Source organism: Stegodyphus dumicola, chromosome 1 (assembly GCF_044657685.1).
Source record: "Stegodyphus dumicola isolate Sdum_Otavi_A_Nest chromosome 1, ASM4465768v1".
Taxonomy (NCBI): Eukaryota; Metazoa; Arthropoda; class Arachnida; order Araneae; family Eresidae; genus Stegodyphus; species Stegodyphus dumicola.
The window spans coordinates 95638949-95657378 of NC_140768.1; the positions used below are offsets into that span (position 1 = coordinate 95638949).

At 32.7% G+C, this 18430-nt stretch overlaps 1 protein-coding gene across 1 annotated transcript in view; it reads left to right on the plus strand.

Annotated features, from left to right (window-relative positions):
* Cdk5 (Cyclin-dependent kinase 5) overlaps window positions 1-18430 on the plus strand; it is a 111288-nt gene that overhangs the window by 59629 nt on the left and 33229 nt on the right. The window contains exon 7 of the mRNA XM_085817880.1: window positions 13039-13135. Coding sequence (XP_085674006.1) covers window positions 13039-13135 — 97 coding nt within the window. The remainder of the gene's footprint in view (window positions 1-13038; window positions 13136-18430) is intronic.

Consider the following 18430-nt stretch of genomic DNA (forward strand, 5'->3'; position numbering starts at 1 on the left):
CGCAGTGCAGTATGGAAAATCTCCCCATTTGCCCTGCTCCCAAGAGATAGGAATTTTCTACCAAATTCTACCTCCAATTCGGAGAAGCAGTTAATGCTTGTTCGCTGTGTGAATGGGACACATTTCGCTACCAGTCGAATCTACTGCTTGTGAACGGGGCTTTAATGAGTTAAATGAATTCATCTGCACATAGTTCAGTATCAGCTGAAGTTCTTTCACCTGAAATTTTTAATTGCCTTTTACCGTGGTGATTTTTAAATTTGGTTAACCAAACTGTCAAATATGTGCACTCAGTGTTTAAGTTCATTTCTTCATGAAATATTTTGACTTCAGCCATTAGCATTGGATCCATCAATGGCACAGTCTCACTGCAACACTGTCTGACCATATCTTTTAGAATAATTTTTCAATTTAATTTGTAAAAGTTTTCGTGTTTTCATTGTGAGTGGGGTGTCAGAATCCTCCAAAAATTCAAAATGTTCCTTTTTCTGTTCTCTTGTGTCATATACAATTGATTTTCCCATGCCATACTCCTTGATGTTTTCAGACGAATGTACCTTTATCCATTTTTTGTGGCACTTCCACTTTTTGTTTAATGAACATTAAAGCATGCTGTCGCTTTGTAGAGCCTGTTGCAGCTCCAGAATTATTTTGGCATAATCGAAAGTTCAAACTTTAATTTTCATAAAAATGTTATAATAATGTTATGCTTTTTTTTTTCCTGAAACCAGTTGTTACGTTATTTTCTTCCTTCACGGTTGTACGGGGTTTGTGAGGATTTGGAGTGAATAACAACGACAGCACTTGATGGAATATCGAAACACACTTTATTGGCCAGTATTGCCAGGACAGTTCCAAAACACGTTTTTACAGTCGTTGATGAACAACTGTAAACACGCTGACACGATCAGCGACACAGCCTCTAGGTTATCACGGTGGAGACATCTTCACAGCAAAACACTACAGTACAGCTTCCGACTCTGCTTCGTCGTTCTCGGAACTCCACGTACTCTTGGGACTCTCCACGCTACAACTCACGATGTACTCGACGAAAAACAGAGCACACATTGACTGACTGCAGACCAACAGGGGTTTATCTAGCTTTCGGTTTATGTTCGAAAACATTCTGGGCTAAACCGTTAAAAATTCGTTCCAGAAGGTTCTCCATCCATTCATGGTATATCGCCAATTTTGTCACGAAATGTGGCAACCATGCCTTCCTTGCTATTTATGGCAACCCTAAAACTGCTTTGCGGGGAAGCCACCTTATCGCAGCTGTACATTTCATAACAATATAAAATCAAATAAAATATAACGAAGAAACCAAAGAATGTTCCTATAACTGACTTCTGCAGATGCATCTACAGTAGGCAAGCCAGACACTTGGTCTACGGGAAGAATATTGCCCTTGACTTATTTTTCTGAAGCTCTCGATTCATCCCAAGAAAGTAACAAAAAGTATAAAATTATAATATAATTATAAAAATTGGAATGCCACCCCATATCAAGGCATATATACCAGCTTGAGTGGTTTGAGCAAGTGCCAGCCCATTTAAAGATGGTATTCTCGGTCATTCTCGGAACTCCACGTACTTTCGAGACTCTCCACGCGATGCATTCGATGATATCCTAAAGTACAGCTCCTTACTCCTCGGTTCTCTAAGAGACTCTTTTGGTGCACTCAATGACCCACTCGTCACTCGCTGCCCGGCTGTCAACTCGATCAACTCCGCAGAGATTGACTCGCTAGACGAGACACCAACTCGATACTAACTCTACGTGTACCAGCACGGTTTGTGTGCGAGAACATTCAGGGCTAAACCGGGACAAATTCATTTCAGAAGGTTCTCCATCTGTCCGTGGTATATCGCCAATTTTGTCGTCAAATGTGGCAACCCTGCCTTCCCTTGCTATTTTAAGGCAATCCTAAAACTGCTTTGCGGAGAAGCTATTTCACCGAGCCTGGGCATTTCGTAACAATAATAACAACTTGTAAAAAATAATGGCTATATCAATTCAGAAAGTTAAGGCATAGCATAATCTGCTACACTGTAAAAAAAAAATCTGTAAAGTTACTAAGAAAAGTCATGGAAACTGGGATGCCATGGATTATTTGAGTAATCAAAACAGGAATTTTCTTAGTAACTTTACAGAGATTATACCTGTAATGGTTACAGATGTTTGACATGTAATGTTACAGGAAGTTATTCTGTAGGCATAACAAAGTTTTTGTATGTTGATTACCGAAGCATATGCCTGTAAAGGTTACAGATCAAAGATCTGTAATGTTACAGGAAATTATCATGTAAGTATAACATATTTTTCATATGTGATTTACCAATGTAAACATCTGTAAAGATTACAGGAAATAATAGTGTAAGTAGATCGTAATTTTTGAATGTGAATTACTAAAGGGAATATTTGTAGATTACTAGTGTTCTGCTTGTAAGGTTATTGCAAGTGATTATGTAAGAACATGTATTTTCATGTGAAATTTTAAAGGATATATATGTAAAAGTTGCAGATAATTTACTTAAAAGTTCTTCCAAATAATTATGCATATAGAACATATTTGTCTTATACAAAATACAAAAATGATGTATTCCTAAATATTAAATATTTTGATTGTAATATTACTATAAATAATTACACATGTAGAACATATGTTTTATGTGAAATGTCTACAGCTACTGCTTGTAACAAAATATGCTGTATTTATTTATTTGTGGGGAAAAGGAAGTTATGTAACTTTAAATGTTAAGTTTTTTTTTTTTTTAAGGAAAAATACCTTAGATTTTCTAAAAGATATACAACATTTTCTTTCAAAATATTCCCAATGTTAAAAAGAAGCTCAAATTTTATGTTTTTCTTACATCTGCATTACTTTCCTTTATTGAATTTTAAGACATCTCAAAGTTACATATGCATCACGAAATAGCTGGAAAAAAAAGCTTGTGTATTAGACTTAATGGTTTTTTGGCAATAAATTAGTAAATGTTCTAGAATTCCCCCGCTGGTTTTCATGGTTTTTCATTTTCATGGTTTTCTCCATGTGTAACATGTATATAAGTCAGTTTCCCTTCGAAAGTCCTCCACAAAGGCATTTCTCCACTTAGGCAGATAGTCCTAGTGTGCTTTGCCATATTTAAGTAAACTAAACCAAATCATTCTCCTTATACCCAACAGTGTAATCTAAAGAGACTGCAATTGGATATGATTACAGTAAAAAAATATTTTAATGAAATTGTTTCAATAAACAATTCTAAATATTTTTTCAAATTCTAAAAAAAATTACTTATGTAACTCAACAATGAACTTAAATTCAGTTATCACAAGTTATCCAAAATTATTTTCATGCTTAATTGCATTATTCATTTTAATTACAACATATAATTCTTTTAGGCATAAATGCTTTTTAATCTCTTCTGCTACTGACCATTAATTGAAATAATAGATTAATTAATCGGACAGTTGTACAGGTATTTTCCCAGATTTAAAACTTTATTAATAAATTACATTCTTCTCATTGAATACAAAATTGAAGAATTAGTTAGTCCTAAATTTAATTTTTCAAGTATTCCTTCTACTAAAACATTTATTGCCTACAGGCAGCCAGACAGTAAGCTGAACACTAGCATTTGGCTCTAGATTTAAATCCTAGAGAATGGGCTGCCTGTGTAAATGTTTGTGTAACATGAAGTTTTCCTTAAAATATTCCTTTCCTTGGACAGATGGCCCTCTCTTGCTTTGTCATATTTCAAATAATCAATTCAAGCATTTAATGTAGGTATGACTTCACAACTTCGTCCCAAATTCTAACTGAAAAATTGAACAGAATCCCCTGATACTGTGTCTATAATACATGATGAATATAGAATGATCTTAAAAATTTAAGGAAGAAAATATAATGTATTTGGAAATGCCTTGATCCTATAATTATATTTTTCTCTGCTATGCCTAGAAAATTAAGAAAAGAATGTAAAAACTGAAGATAAAGAATTCAGCATTAATAATTGATATGATAGTAGTAATAAACTAAAAATTTTTTAATGAAAAATTGATAATGCATAATGGCTCCTTAAAATTTTAATTTTCTATCCTACTATTAATGGAACTAATTTATCACTATAATCAAAATGACTCAGATTTTCTTTCTTTAACTGATGTCAAAAATACGATGATTATTTCAAAATTCCTGTGGATGATTTAATTGTTCTCAAAATTTTCTATTCATTTATTAAATGGTTCAGATTAATGTTTTTGTTATCATTATTTCAAACGACTTTTTAAATCTTCGGGAAAAATGTTTAAATCTTCATTCAACAAAATTATATTTTTAGATAGATTTTTATGGAATAAAAAATTCTGTAAGATAATATTCATTCACACAAGATATTAACTTAGTATTTGCTCATTACTTTACAAGTATTCGATGAAGCCTTTTAGTGTAACATACAGGTTACATAAGGAACCATTTCATTTTAACGTAATATTCCATAATCATATATTTTATTTCAAAAAATATCATATTTTGAAAATATTGGATATAGCAATGGATTTCGACTCTTTATTCCAATACACAGAATATAGAAACAAAAATAGGTTTATTTTTATTTGAAAACTATCCAAAAGGAAAATAAAATAAAAAAATAGGTAAAATTTATATTATTGTTATTTTTAATTATTCATCGTTGTGAAGGTGCAGTCCTCTTCTTCTTAGGATTCAAAGCATGGCTCCTAAATAAAGAAAAGATCACATTCGTTAGAAGTACATAACATATTCTAAATTTGTTATGTGACATTTTAATTTAAAATCTCTTCATAATAATTGCATGCACTTGCACATATTCCAAATGATTTAAATCTTTTTTTAAATTAAATAATTAAATTGCAAACAAGATTCCTTTTGGTCCTTTCATGAAATCATAAATTGCATGTATCATCCATTTTTGAAGCAAAAACAGTACAAATTTAAATAATTCATTTTGCAGAAAATAATTTGAGGTTTATTAGATATTTACTATATTTATTTGTAATATAAAATAAATCTGTAAAATGGTTTTAATAATGATCAGATTTTTTTTAAGATTAATTTCTCTAGAAATTGAAATGTATTAAGGTAGCACTTCTCAATCTGTGGATCATACAGCTTGCCCTCATGGTCCTCTGAAGGAGACAAAAAAATTTAGTTGAAAAATCTCAGAGTTTAAAAAGTTACATATGACAATCATCTATCACCTTTTCTCGTAAGATAGACATTTTAGGAAATTTATTATTGGTTACCCTACTTACAGACTTCCCACTCAGTCTTAGCAGTAAAAGATGGATTTAAAGCACTATAACTGTGGTACTTACCACCATATATCCAAATATACTATCATATATCCACTAAGACTGTGGTCTTACCATCATATATCCAAATATAGAAGAGCCGTGCAAGAATTACAAATCATCCTTCTCATTAATAATCTTGAAATATTAGAAATATAACTTTTCTTCAATGGACTTAATTATGAAATATAACGGATTTTAATTATATATTAAAATATAAGTGTACTAGTAGTAATATATGCTAAAAAATTGCTTTCGAAGGGAACAGCAGCAAGGTGATTCACAAATTATGATAATTCACATAATCTCTATTCGAAAAAAGTTTGAGAAATGCTGAAACAGGAGAATAATTAAATTATGGTTAATACTGGTAATTTCAGCCATATGCTTTAAGCTTGATGATCAACATTAAAAAATTCTCAGAAAGTGTTAGATCAAAAACTACTCTTCCACATAATATGAACTTATACGTAACAGCATTTAATACTTAGCTCACTGGCAAAATATACAAAATTTTGAAATGCAAGTATATATATATAAGGCCAATAATATAGTTATCAACAATTAATGTATGAACTTCAATACTTACACAATTAACAAACACATGAACAATGATGTTACATGCATTCATCCTCTGAATTAACTAGTCAGTTTGGGTATTTTCTATCTTAGATGTCGCAAAAATTGATCGTGGATTTAATATTTTAAATGTTCCTCTCATAGACATTTTAATACTTGTATTTTTTACATAGAGTGTCATCTTTAGTTTTACAGATATTCATTTGTTCACTTATTACGATTAAGTTTTACAGACAGAACAGATGATACCTGATTACATTAAGTGGTATTTAAGACAGAAACTTACTTACTGGTACTTAACACAGTTGCTAGAAAAATATTACATAGTGAAAGACAGGGTACAAAGTCAGAATCTGAAAACTTATTGACTTACACTAAGCTATTTAATGCTTGAAATATTTATGATTAGATAATATCTTTTACATCATCAATATCTAACAGTGATATGATATACTTTAAGTATACAGTAAAACCACTCTATAACTTTTCCATAATTTTGTACAATTTTGATATTTAATGGAGGTGGTTACTTCACAAAGCATGATTCTCAGTGATAATTAATATCAATGTTTGTATCACCAGAATACTTGACATAATCACTTAAAGAGGTATAGTTGCTAAGGAAGGTTTTTCTATACTTCAAACAATGGTTTACATATTTTAAAAAGTATATTTTTCTGACACTGTTATTTAAAAAGTGTATAACTCCTTCTACTCTTAAGTATAAAAATTTGAAATTTTTATGCTTAAGAGTCATTCATTTAGTTGTAACTTACAGGAAGATATCTTAAATGCCTAAAATGTTTTAATTTATGAAAAAACAGCAGTTAGAATATATTGAAGGGTGCTCCCTGTATTATCAAGGGAGCGCAAGTTTGTGCAATTCTCTGATGTTTTCTTAAGTGAAAATAGGTCGATGTGTACATGGATAAAGTCAAGGGAGTGCGCGATGCCAAGTTTGTACAATTCACAGATTTTTTTTTAAGTGAAAATAGGTCGATGTGTACATGGATACCGAGTATGTGCAATCTGTCTTCGTGTAGCGGTGGTTTTTGACACACAAATCGTCGCTACACAAGCCAAAATAACATGGTCAAAGAATTGCACAAACTCGGTATCCATGTACTGCCAAAAATCGCCAAATTTTGCCAAGGGGCACCCATAAATATGCTTTTACCAAAACAAGCTTTAAGGCATACTGTCAATTACATTTTAAATTCCAGTGATTTTTCAACACTAGTTCAAATACTCTAAGCATATGTTTGCATAAGTTACATAACTTTTGCATCAGCAAAATTTATAACTTAGCAAATATGAACTATGAAAAAAAATATTTGAGCTTACCTTGACCCTTGGATTTACTAAATCTATGACACTTTAAACGCCAAAGAAATTCGATGACCGAAAATACGCGATGATTTATTTAATCTGGTTTTAAAATGGGTCATTTTAAGTTTGGCCATATCAACAACATATTACTCAGTATTGTTGGATAGTGAATTTGTAATTCTTTTTCATTCTTGAAATATATACACATGACAGAATTGGAATAAAAATTTTAGGTTTTTCAGATGAACTCATACATTGAACTAATTTGTTGAATTTTATCAAGTAGTTCTTAAAAATACAACCAACGATTAATTAAAACCAACTGCAATTCAAATGGATACTCTTTGTCAAAAAGGAGCAGTAGAACTTATTTTAAACATTCAGCAATAAATAGTTTTCTGAATATATTTTTTAGCGTAACGGCAGTTTCAAACATAATAAAGAGAACAACATTCATTCTAATGAGGATAATTTTGAAAATAATTCACATTAAAATATATCTCAAAGAGATTTTTAAATGAAAAGATGACACAAAAGAATTATTCTCAAAAAATACGTTATCTCAGATATAGAAGAAATTTGGCATTGAGCTGAGTATTGAAATTAATATATGCAACTGACGTATCATTACTAATATTTCCATGATTTGATATTGAATGCTATAACTATTAAATATTAGCAAATGCATTTTATAATGAACTTTGCACCAAAATTTATAGTAAATTTATATGTAAATTTACATTGTAAGTACTAGAATGAATGTTGTACCATTTTATTAATATTTTACTTTTCAATAAGCATAAAGGAAAAAATAGAATTTTTTTTCTTTAATGTTCCTAGTATGTTACATCATAGTTAAAAATATGTCAAAGTCACGGCATTTCGATTGCCTTTTGTAAAAGTTGGTTATAATGTAACTTAATAGATGCTTTATAAGTTGGTAAAGACTGTCCTGGATTAAAACTATCTTTAACACAAAAAATAAGATACATTGAATACTTTTACAAATATGTAATTGCTATCCGACTATATAATCTTTTAAGGCGAACTTATCGCATGTATTAATGAAATGATATTTCATTTTTAATGTATGTTAAGTTATTTTGTCGAATTTTTTAAATATATTGCATTTATTTTTTCTTTTCCGTTGAGATTAATAATAACATACATAGTGTAATAATGCTCTGAAAAATATTCTAAAGCAGTTCACGCTGGGATTAATGATAACATGTATGGAATAATAATGTTACATCTGTCAACAAAATGAAAAATATGAATATTCTAACGCGATATGTTTTAAAAGATACATAAATATTTAACATGAGAAATTATTAGACTATAGATAGAACATTAATATTAAGCTTATTTGTTTTTAAACTAACATATTAACAAATTTGTTTCTGTTTATAAATATGAGCAGTTTAACTGCAGACACCTGCAGATGTAACGAATAAAAGTTGTTATTTTACTAAATGGAACACAAGCTCTGTGATTTGAACTCTAACAATAATTCAACACAGGTTTATTTAGGAGCATTAGAATTATAAGCTAAACATTAAAAGAATTTAATTATAGATAGTGTAAAGAACATAACAAATACATTACATAAAATTAGTAAAATACACGTCAAACACTATTTCGAACTTACCTCGACCGTAGCAAAAATAATGGCTAACATGGCGACTATCGTTGAACTCTCCCGCTAAGACGCTGTTTTTCCACCTTCTTCCTGATTGGTTCTTCTCTCTCAGCCGTTTTAAGCCACGTGATCACACGTGAATCACACGGACAAAATCCAAGCAAAACTTCTTGAAAAACTCCTGTAGAGTTTACAGTTTCGTTTGGTTCTGTGTTCGTTACAGGTATTTCCTTCGTAATTGTTCGCATTTCTGTAACTATACAAGACTTTTGTCTGTAAACTTCGAGGTTTTTTTTTTTACAGTGTATATAACTGAAATTCATTAGGATCAGTTAAGTATAATTTTAGCCTAGCTTAATATACATTATTGGCTATGTATTAGATTGGCGACAGAAGACAAATTGTTCCGCTAAATTTTGTCTTGGTTCTATCATGCACTGAGACAATTAAGCTTGAATTGTATTAGTTTAGTTACTTATTATCAGAGTTGCCAACTCTCCCGATTTTCGACCGCTCTCCCGCCAACCTGATCTACAATGTATTTCTCCCAACTTTTTCTTATTCGTAAATTTCTCATGATTTTTATGGAACTTCAATTAATACTTTGTTATATGAACAAAAAACAAAACAAAAAAAAAAAAAGTGATTTTGGATGTCTGAAAGCAATTGGATTTTCTCTTATATCTAAAACAAAACCTTGTGAAACAGATGTGAATTTTTGCTTTGTGAGTGAGAGCATACGTATCCAGAAACGTCATTCTCCAGTTCTCCAGTGGGCATCGAGCTCCACTGCGTGTCATCTGGCATATATTAGCCAATAAGCTCAAGGCTGTTATTTGGATGTTCTTTAGTTATTTCGTTCATCTTGTCCTGAGTTGTGTGAGTACAAGTGCCTTCAGGAAATAGTCTTAGAAATTATCCTCTTTTGTTATGTCTGCAACAAAGGTGAAATACTCATGTATGTTTCAATACTCATACACAGTTGACTTTCCTTCCATTATTTCCTCAATAAATTTGCGATGTGTACTGTCTGTCATTGCGATTTTTCGATTTCGCATGGTGGAAGGGTGGATTCAAACAGTTGTTTTGAAAAAACGAAAAATTAAATTTTTCTTCGGAAACAAAGGACCAAAAAGTTTTTTAATGCAGAATGTCTGTTCTACATAAATTTCATTTGTTTTGTCTGTTCTACATCTTCATACTACATAAATTTCCAGTCAACGATGAAGTGATTTTGCATGCTAAAGTTGCTGATGTTTCTGCTCTAGCAAATGCATCTTTTTCTGATATAAGGTACTTTTTGAACAGATTTCCTGTGTTACTTCATTTAGTTGATAGGTGATGATATTGATGTTGCCACTGATATATTGCTGTCTCAATTTTGCAGTTTACAATTAGAAAACTTGGATGAAGTTATAAAATCAGCCAGGATTGACACCTAGTGGAGTTTAATTCGAAAACTGAAAGGTGCTGATGGAATTTTAAAATATAGTAAACTGTCTAGAATTATGCTGGCCATCTTGACAGTTCGTCATAGTAATGCAGAGTGTGAGAGGATTTTCAGTGTTGTCGCGAAAACGAGGACTAAAATTAGATCTAATATTAGTAATGACACATTAGAAAAAATTTTATTAGCGAAAGCAGGCCCACATGGCAATTGCTATGAACAAAATTATGAAGTTTTGTTCACGAAAGCAAAATCTGCCACTGTTCATAACAGCATTTAAGAATTAGTAACTATTTAAAGTTAATTCATATTAAAAATTATATTTTTATCATTTAAAAAGTCTTTTTAACATTGTAAAAAATCTCGTGATTTTTTAGTGTCATAGGTTGGCAAGTATGTATTATATTTACATCTATTTCTTGCACATGCTTAAGGCTTATCCGAGTCAGGAATAAATTTCCACATATACTTGAGACCTATCGAGGGCTGGCACTAGATATTTTACCGCCTGATGCAGTTTATGTGGATCCTAAATTCTGCTACCAAGCACCTCCCTGAGTTCTAAATTTTTGTGACCTCTAAATTTCGGGTACCAGTGCTAAATATAAATCCTAAAAATTTTGTAATCTCTTAATTTTGTTTCTCTGTGCTTCTCTAAATTCCAAAATTTTGGTCTTTCCTAAATTCAGCAATCCGAGTTCTGGCACCGGTTCTGTGTTTATGTGAAAACAAATCAGTTTTTCTTAATTCAAATAGCGCTATATGTAATCTATTGTTGAGTATCGTGAATAAAATTTATTTTTAGCATATGGAAAGAAATTTTTGTTAAATTTGTCCTCGTCAACATTTCTTAGAGCATTTAACTTTAATGAACATCAACATAAAAGGTTATCATATTCTTTGTTATTCAATTACTAATATAAAAAAAATTGTGTAGGTATCGCTGCATGAGTCATTACTCAAGTTGTCATAAACATGCAGTGATGGAAGCAAAATATAATAAATAATGATTTGCCAGGTTGGTGTCAGGAATATGAAATATTATTAGTGTAAGATCAGCAATGTTTCTGTGTAGAATATTTCAGTTTGAGATGTATGCCAAGCAGATACGCAGCTCCATAGCCAAATTATTGATCACACGAATATATGCTATTCTCCATTAACGAGCTATTTTATTTAATACCGAAGTGAAATTAAGAATCGGAACTCTCCTCATATTTTATTGTGTGAGTAAAAAAAAGTCAAGTATCCATGTGTAAAGCATACAAAAAAGAAAAGGAAAAAAAAAAAAAAGAGGTTGTTTGGTGGGTTTGAGGACTGGATTTAAAACATTCCGGATATTGGATGTCTGGATCTCGGACTTTGTACTGTGTGTGTGTGTGTGTGTATATATATATATATATATATATATATATGTATTTGTACTGTGTGTGTATATATATATATATATATGTATTTTAAGCAATACATCTATTCAGTGTAATTTCAAATACTTATCATTATGAATATTTACAACGCTATTGTAATTACTAAAAGGTATTTCTAATGCCATATATTAAATATATAATAAAATAATATTTTGTTTTATATAAATTTATGTTATAAGGTATTTTCTCCCTCCTTTCCCGTGCCTTCATGGTGCAACTAAAAACACACTTGATGCATATTCGGGAGGTCCAGCATTTGTTGATTCCTGGCATTGCAGGTATCTTCAGTTTCCTCACATTGAAAAATTCTAAAAGATTCTATAAGTGGCACCAGAACTAAAAGGTGGTGAAGAATAATTCATATCCGTCAGGATTAGGTGATTGGGTCCCATTATTCCCAGTCACCCTTTTCGAAGGGGGAGTATATATAAGGTACAAATGAGAGGAATACAACCCTATCCACCTGGTAGGAGTATATAAGGCATTTTCTTCCTCCTTTCTTCATGCCTTCATGGTATAATTGGAAACATACTTCATGCGTATTCGAGAGGTTCAGGTTCGAGTTCCGACGAGGAATATGCAAAATTTTTCACATGTCCTGCTTCAAATAATAATAATAATAATAATTACTGTACAACATAAGCCATGTAAGGAATTAATAATCAATTTAAGTGTGCTGTTGACTGTCATGGATAAGTATACACATCTGTACACTGGAATACTTTTTGAAGACAAAAATATTGTAATGTATTTTGCAGTAATTGACAAAGGCAATCTTCTTATTAGAACATAAATTTTATTTCTAGTTCACGGTGATAGACAAATTTTATACGATTCTTAAGTGGCAAAATTTTAATACTACTCCTAGCTGGTAAAATCTTCAGAATCCTAATTTTTTTAAAACAATATCTCACGTTACTGAGTAACGGTTTAATACAAATATGCTGTTGCCACTTCAACAATAAATATATTTATTTATTAAATAACAAGATATTACAATATATACAAAATTTAATTAAATGTTAAATATTTATACAAAATTTGACAAATATTTATTCAATAAAAAATTATTTTTTATTTACTTTTTAACCCTTATGCTCATCATTAGGGTTAATTTAAAAATATATATATATATCCACCTGTGCAAAAAGAGTATGGGGTACAAGTAGTGGCAGTCATCAAGTTAATGTGTGTTTGTGTGAAGAGAGAAAGTGAGTTTTGTTCTTTGAAACACTCTAATGCTTTGTTTTATATTAGAAGTATTATTAGTATTTTGTTAATTTTAGGTTGTTACTTTGTGGTATCGACCTCCAGATGTGTTATTTGGTGCTAAGTTATATACAACATCAATTGACATGTGGTCTGCTGGATGCATCTTTGCTGGTAGTAGATATTTTGATTTATTATATTTTCCTATCTTTCAAATAATAAAAATTCAAATGTTAACTTTATGCAAAGATTCCTGGTACTTGTCTTCGTAACAGAAAACAGTGTTGGTGGGTAAATTCTTATTCAGCAAATCACTCAGTATCTATAGAATGTAATTTTTTTAATATATATGTGTATTTAGAAAGAATTTTAATATAAATTTATATTTATTATAGTATTTAATACAATTTTATCAGCAATTTATTTAAAATTATAATTCAGCAGAATTGATTTAATATGTGCATTAATTGCCATATTCAATACAATGATGTAAGGAATTTATGTATAATAATAATAATAATAATATATATATATATATAAGTATACTAAAAAATTCTATTTTTTATTTTACTAATTACAATTTTCGGTACTCTTCTGTTATTGGGATCGGATTCAGAAATGTATGTATGTATACATGTCAGTATGTGTATACAGTATACATGCATGTATGAATACATCCATCCATGCATGCATACATATACATCTCTAGATCCGGTCCTGATAACAGAAGAGTTCCCAATTTTCGTAGCAATTTATTTTAAAAAACATTTGTAGGCATATTGGAAAAACAATTTTTTGCAGAATCTTTTTCCATTGATTGAACATTGAAATTAATGAGCATACTGAGTATTTTACAATGGAAACCACTTATACTGACCATATGCAGTTATGAATAGATTGTTGACTGTTTGTTTCTTGCACATGTGCAGATCAGTAGCTCTTTGTTTTTGCCAGTGTGGAAAGGCACCAAATCCACTTTACAAAAGTACAAAAGGATTAGTCAATTTTTATTAGTCATTTTGTATAAAATTGTCTCTGATGGTTCTAAATGAAAATTTTGTTAATATGACTTTCCAGATACTGTAGCTTATATAACAGGGGTGGCCAAACTTTACATCGACGAGAACAGCATATTATACTTTGCAAACATTCAAGAGCCGCAACTAGATTTTCAAGGCATCAAATATGATCGAAAATTTTTAAATATATTGTTGCTTTCTGTGAGTTCGTGGATTTGTGGTAATTGATGATGACACATGATGAAGAATCAAAATACAATTTATTCTCCAGTATCGGACAGTTCCAAAAACATTTTTACAGTCATTGAGAAGACTATGATAAACGCACTGAAACAATCAAGAACACAGCCTTTCAGGCTATAACAGTGAAGACAGCTTTACAGCAAAGCACTAAGTACAGCTCTCAATTCGGTCAATCACTGTCAAGCTAATCTTTGAACTCAAGACACTACTATGCTATTGAATTCAATCTACTACTCTGTCCGCATGCAGGCAGGGTATACACTCAAGAGACAAAACATTATGACCACCTGTCAATAACAAGTTGGGCCACCTTTGGCACGTCTATCAAGGACTTGTGGCATGGATGCCACAAGTCCTTGATAGATGGCTGGAGACAGATTGTACCAGATGTTGTAGCAACGGTCACACAAATCCGAGATATTGCGAATTGGTGGTCTTTGACCTCTGAGCTGCTGTCCCATGACATCCCAAATGTGTTCTATCGGATTGAGATCCGTTGAGTTAGGCAGCCAGGGCATTAACTGGAAATCAGCATCATGTTCCTGGAACCACTCCAAGACAGTTGTAGCCTTGTGACATGGGGCGTTGTCCTGTTGGAACATTCCATTTCCAGCTGGAAAAACAGAGGCCATGTAAGGGTGCAACTTGTCCGCAATGATGTTCAGATACCCTGTAGCATTCATGGTCTGCTCTACCACAACCACGTGTCCTAGAGACGCCCAAGAAAACGCCCCCCCCAGAGCATAATACCGTCACCACCGGTCTGTATGTGACCAACTGTGCATTGAGGGAGCAACTGTTTGCCTGGAAGACGGCGTATCCTGACACGGCCATCAGCGTGATGAATGACAAACTGTGATTCATCTGACCAGGCAACTTTCTCCCACTGATCCATGGACCAGTCACGATGTTCCCGACCCAGCGCAGGCGCAGTTGGTGATAACGCTTGGTCAGCAAAGGCACACAAGTCGGACGTTTGCTGCGTAGCCCCATATCCAACAGTGTCCACTGAATAGTGTGGTACGATACTTTTCTGACCCTGCATTGTATTCGGCTGTCAACTGAGCCACTGTTGGCTCTGGTTTTGCTTCACCATGCGAGACAGTCTCCAACGACCTTTTTCTTTGATAGCGTGTGGACGTCCAACACCATGTCGTCTACTGCTGGTTTCACCGTAAAGAATCCACTTTTCATAGGTATTAATAACTGTAGATCGCGAACAACCCACGAGTCGTGCAGTTTCGGAAATACTTGTTCCGAGCCTTTGAGCCATTACAATCTGCCCTCTATCAAAGTCGCTTAGATCCGCAGCCTTTCCCATCACACACAGAAGTGAAAGAATGATTCTTCAGACTCACCAACAGCAGTTAAATACCACTTCCACCTGATCACGTGCCTTCCACGTCATCCAGGCGCGTTCATCGCAAAATGTATTGCTGGTCATAATGTTTTGGCTCTTGAGTGTATATTCCTTTAACCTACTTTCGAGAATGTTTTCGAGGAAAATTGCTAAGACTGCATTCTAGACTGTTCTTGCTGTGTCTATGGCATGTCACCAAATGTGTGATTTCATGCCAAATCAGGCAACCCTGCATTTCCCTTCCACTTTGGCAACCCTAAACTTGCTTTGCAGGGAAGTTATCTTACTGCAGCTGGGCATTTTGCAACAATATAATATAATGCGTATTGTACATTAAACTAAAAAAAAAAAAAAAATTAAATAAATGTAAACAAAAATAAATAAATATTAATTATTTATTGCACTTCTGAGTTTGCTAGAACTGTGATTCTTTATGAAATCTGATGTGTAATTTGTTAAAGCAGTACCTATCGACTCTGTAAGGTACTGATGTGTCACCTGCACAATATGCTTAGATTTTATGAACTTCATAGTTGAGTAAAAAGATTCACGGGAATATGGCGTTCCAAAAATTTAAATTATTCGGCTGGCAACTACTTTCAAGTGAGGATACTTTGGCTCAAGTTTCCAAAACTCCATCAGAGAAAGAGATTTATGATTCATTTGTAACGAGTGATCCTCTTGCATTTCTGCTAGTTTCATTTTCCCAGCTGCTTTATCGGCAAGTATTATTTCAGAAATTTGAAAGCCATCATCAATAATGTTAATAACAAATGAATTGACAAAAAAAAAAAAAAAAAAAAAATTATCGTTTTAAAAGTTTACAAATCTTGAAAACCGAGTTTTAAAATCTGTTAGCAGTCCATCTAGCTTTTCTTGGTATTCATTATTTTTTCCTTCTTTAAAGTGAAATGTTTTCTTTTTTAGGTGAAGAAAATAGCTAAAGGATTTATTTTTAAGTTCATTCTGAAAAATATGAAGTTTAATCTGAAAGCTGAATAGAGTCTAAGAGAAATCACATATCATTTTCGATTTCTCTTGTAATGCTAAATTAAGTCTTATCAGGTTCAATGTTCCTTCTTACTTGCTTGGGTAACATTCATGAACCTGACTCGGAACAGAGAGCTTACTAAAGCTATGTTCAATAACTGTGGGAAGTAGACAGGATACACAAGAAGGGTATACAAAACCCTTTATTTTTCTCTATTTACAATAACTTCCGTACTTCAGAATACAAAGACCCACTACTTGGGGTCTAAACGTAAAAATATAAAAATAAAACTAAACTCTAATTTAACTTTAAAATAATAAACGTGGAAGATTGGCCTTATATTAACAGGAAGCCGTATGTAGTACAGAGAACTGTGAACACTACAATACGTTTAAAGTTATCAAGAGGATTAAACCTCTGGCCTGGAAGGCAACCAGCAACCGAGTAAAACTTCTAAGGTAAGCGGCCTGCTTCGACTAACTGCTTCCTCTCTCTCGCTTGGCAAAAAGCCACAACTTAAATACTTGACGTTCGCCAGACAAACTTTGCATAAATACTTTAACGCTTATAATTCTGGCCGGAAGTAGAAAATAAGAAGTGATAGTAAAGATTTAAAATAAAATAAACGCTAGTAAAACTTAAGATCCTTACAGTCTTTCTAAGTGTTTCTTTGTCTCACTTACAATATTAAATCTTGTAGTCAGTCGTCTTCTTCCAGTTATGAATATGGCTTTTCCTTTTGCTTTAGAAATGCAGAAACAGAATCACATAGTTAAACAAACCGATTTACTATAATTTTAATTTGAAAGCCATCTCACAATTCAGTAGAAAGTTTGTCATATCTTCAAGAAAATATTTGAATTGGTGATGATATTTGGCATTTGTTCAAGTATAGTTCGCAATACTTAAAACAGTCCGCATGACATTAGCATACTTTAAATATTTTATTACAACATGTTCACTGTGAATTATGCAGTGAAGGGGTATAAATTGCGGAATTTTGGGTCACTTTTTAAAAGACCAATCAGACCACATTGCACGTGCTCCTTCAGTTGCAATACTTACAGATTTATTAATCAGCATGTCAAAATTACACTCATGTCCATAAATTAAGGATAATTCGGAGTCACGCAGAAATCAAACTCTAAAACAAATATATCACCTGTAAAATCACTACACACATCTTCAAGAATCATATGCAAATTTCAGGAAGTAACCAGATGACACCGATGGTATGTCACAATGACGAGAGTGTAAGAGAGTGATATATAAGGAATACAGGCAAAGAAGTAAAATTGTTCGCAGGTGCTTTATAAGCATTTCAGTGCAATAACAGAATAGTTATGACACAAAGGACGCATTTGGATGATTTTTTATGTGGTAGAATTATTGACCGTCCGGAATGTGGGCGTACCCAACTGGAAGTATCAGACGAACTTGGAATTGCCCAGATTGTCATCTCCAGGCTTTGGCAACGTATCCAAGATGATGGTAATGTGAGTAGACGTTACAGCACAGGTCGCCCCAGAGTTACAACGCCGAATGAGGACCGGTATTTGTCAGTTACTGCCAAAAGAAACAGGCGGAGCACAGCCTCAGACCTGTCTCGTCAGCTCTCTTCAGCCACTGGTACGACAATTTCAGGGCAGACCGTGTACAGACGCTTAGGGCAGATTGGTCTATATGCTCGTAGACCTGTCAGATGTGTTCCACTTACTGCAACTCACTGTTGCCTGCAGTTAGCCTGGAGTAGAGAGCATGCATTGTGGACACCACAACTGTGGGCTTGTGTGATGTTTTCCGACGAGTCCAGGTTCAGCTTGCAGTCTGATTCTCGCCGGACTTTCATATGGAGA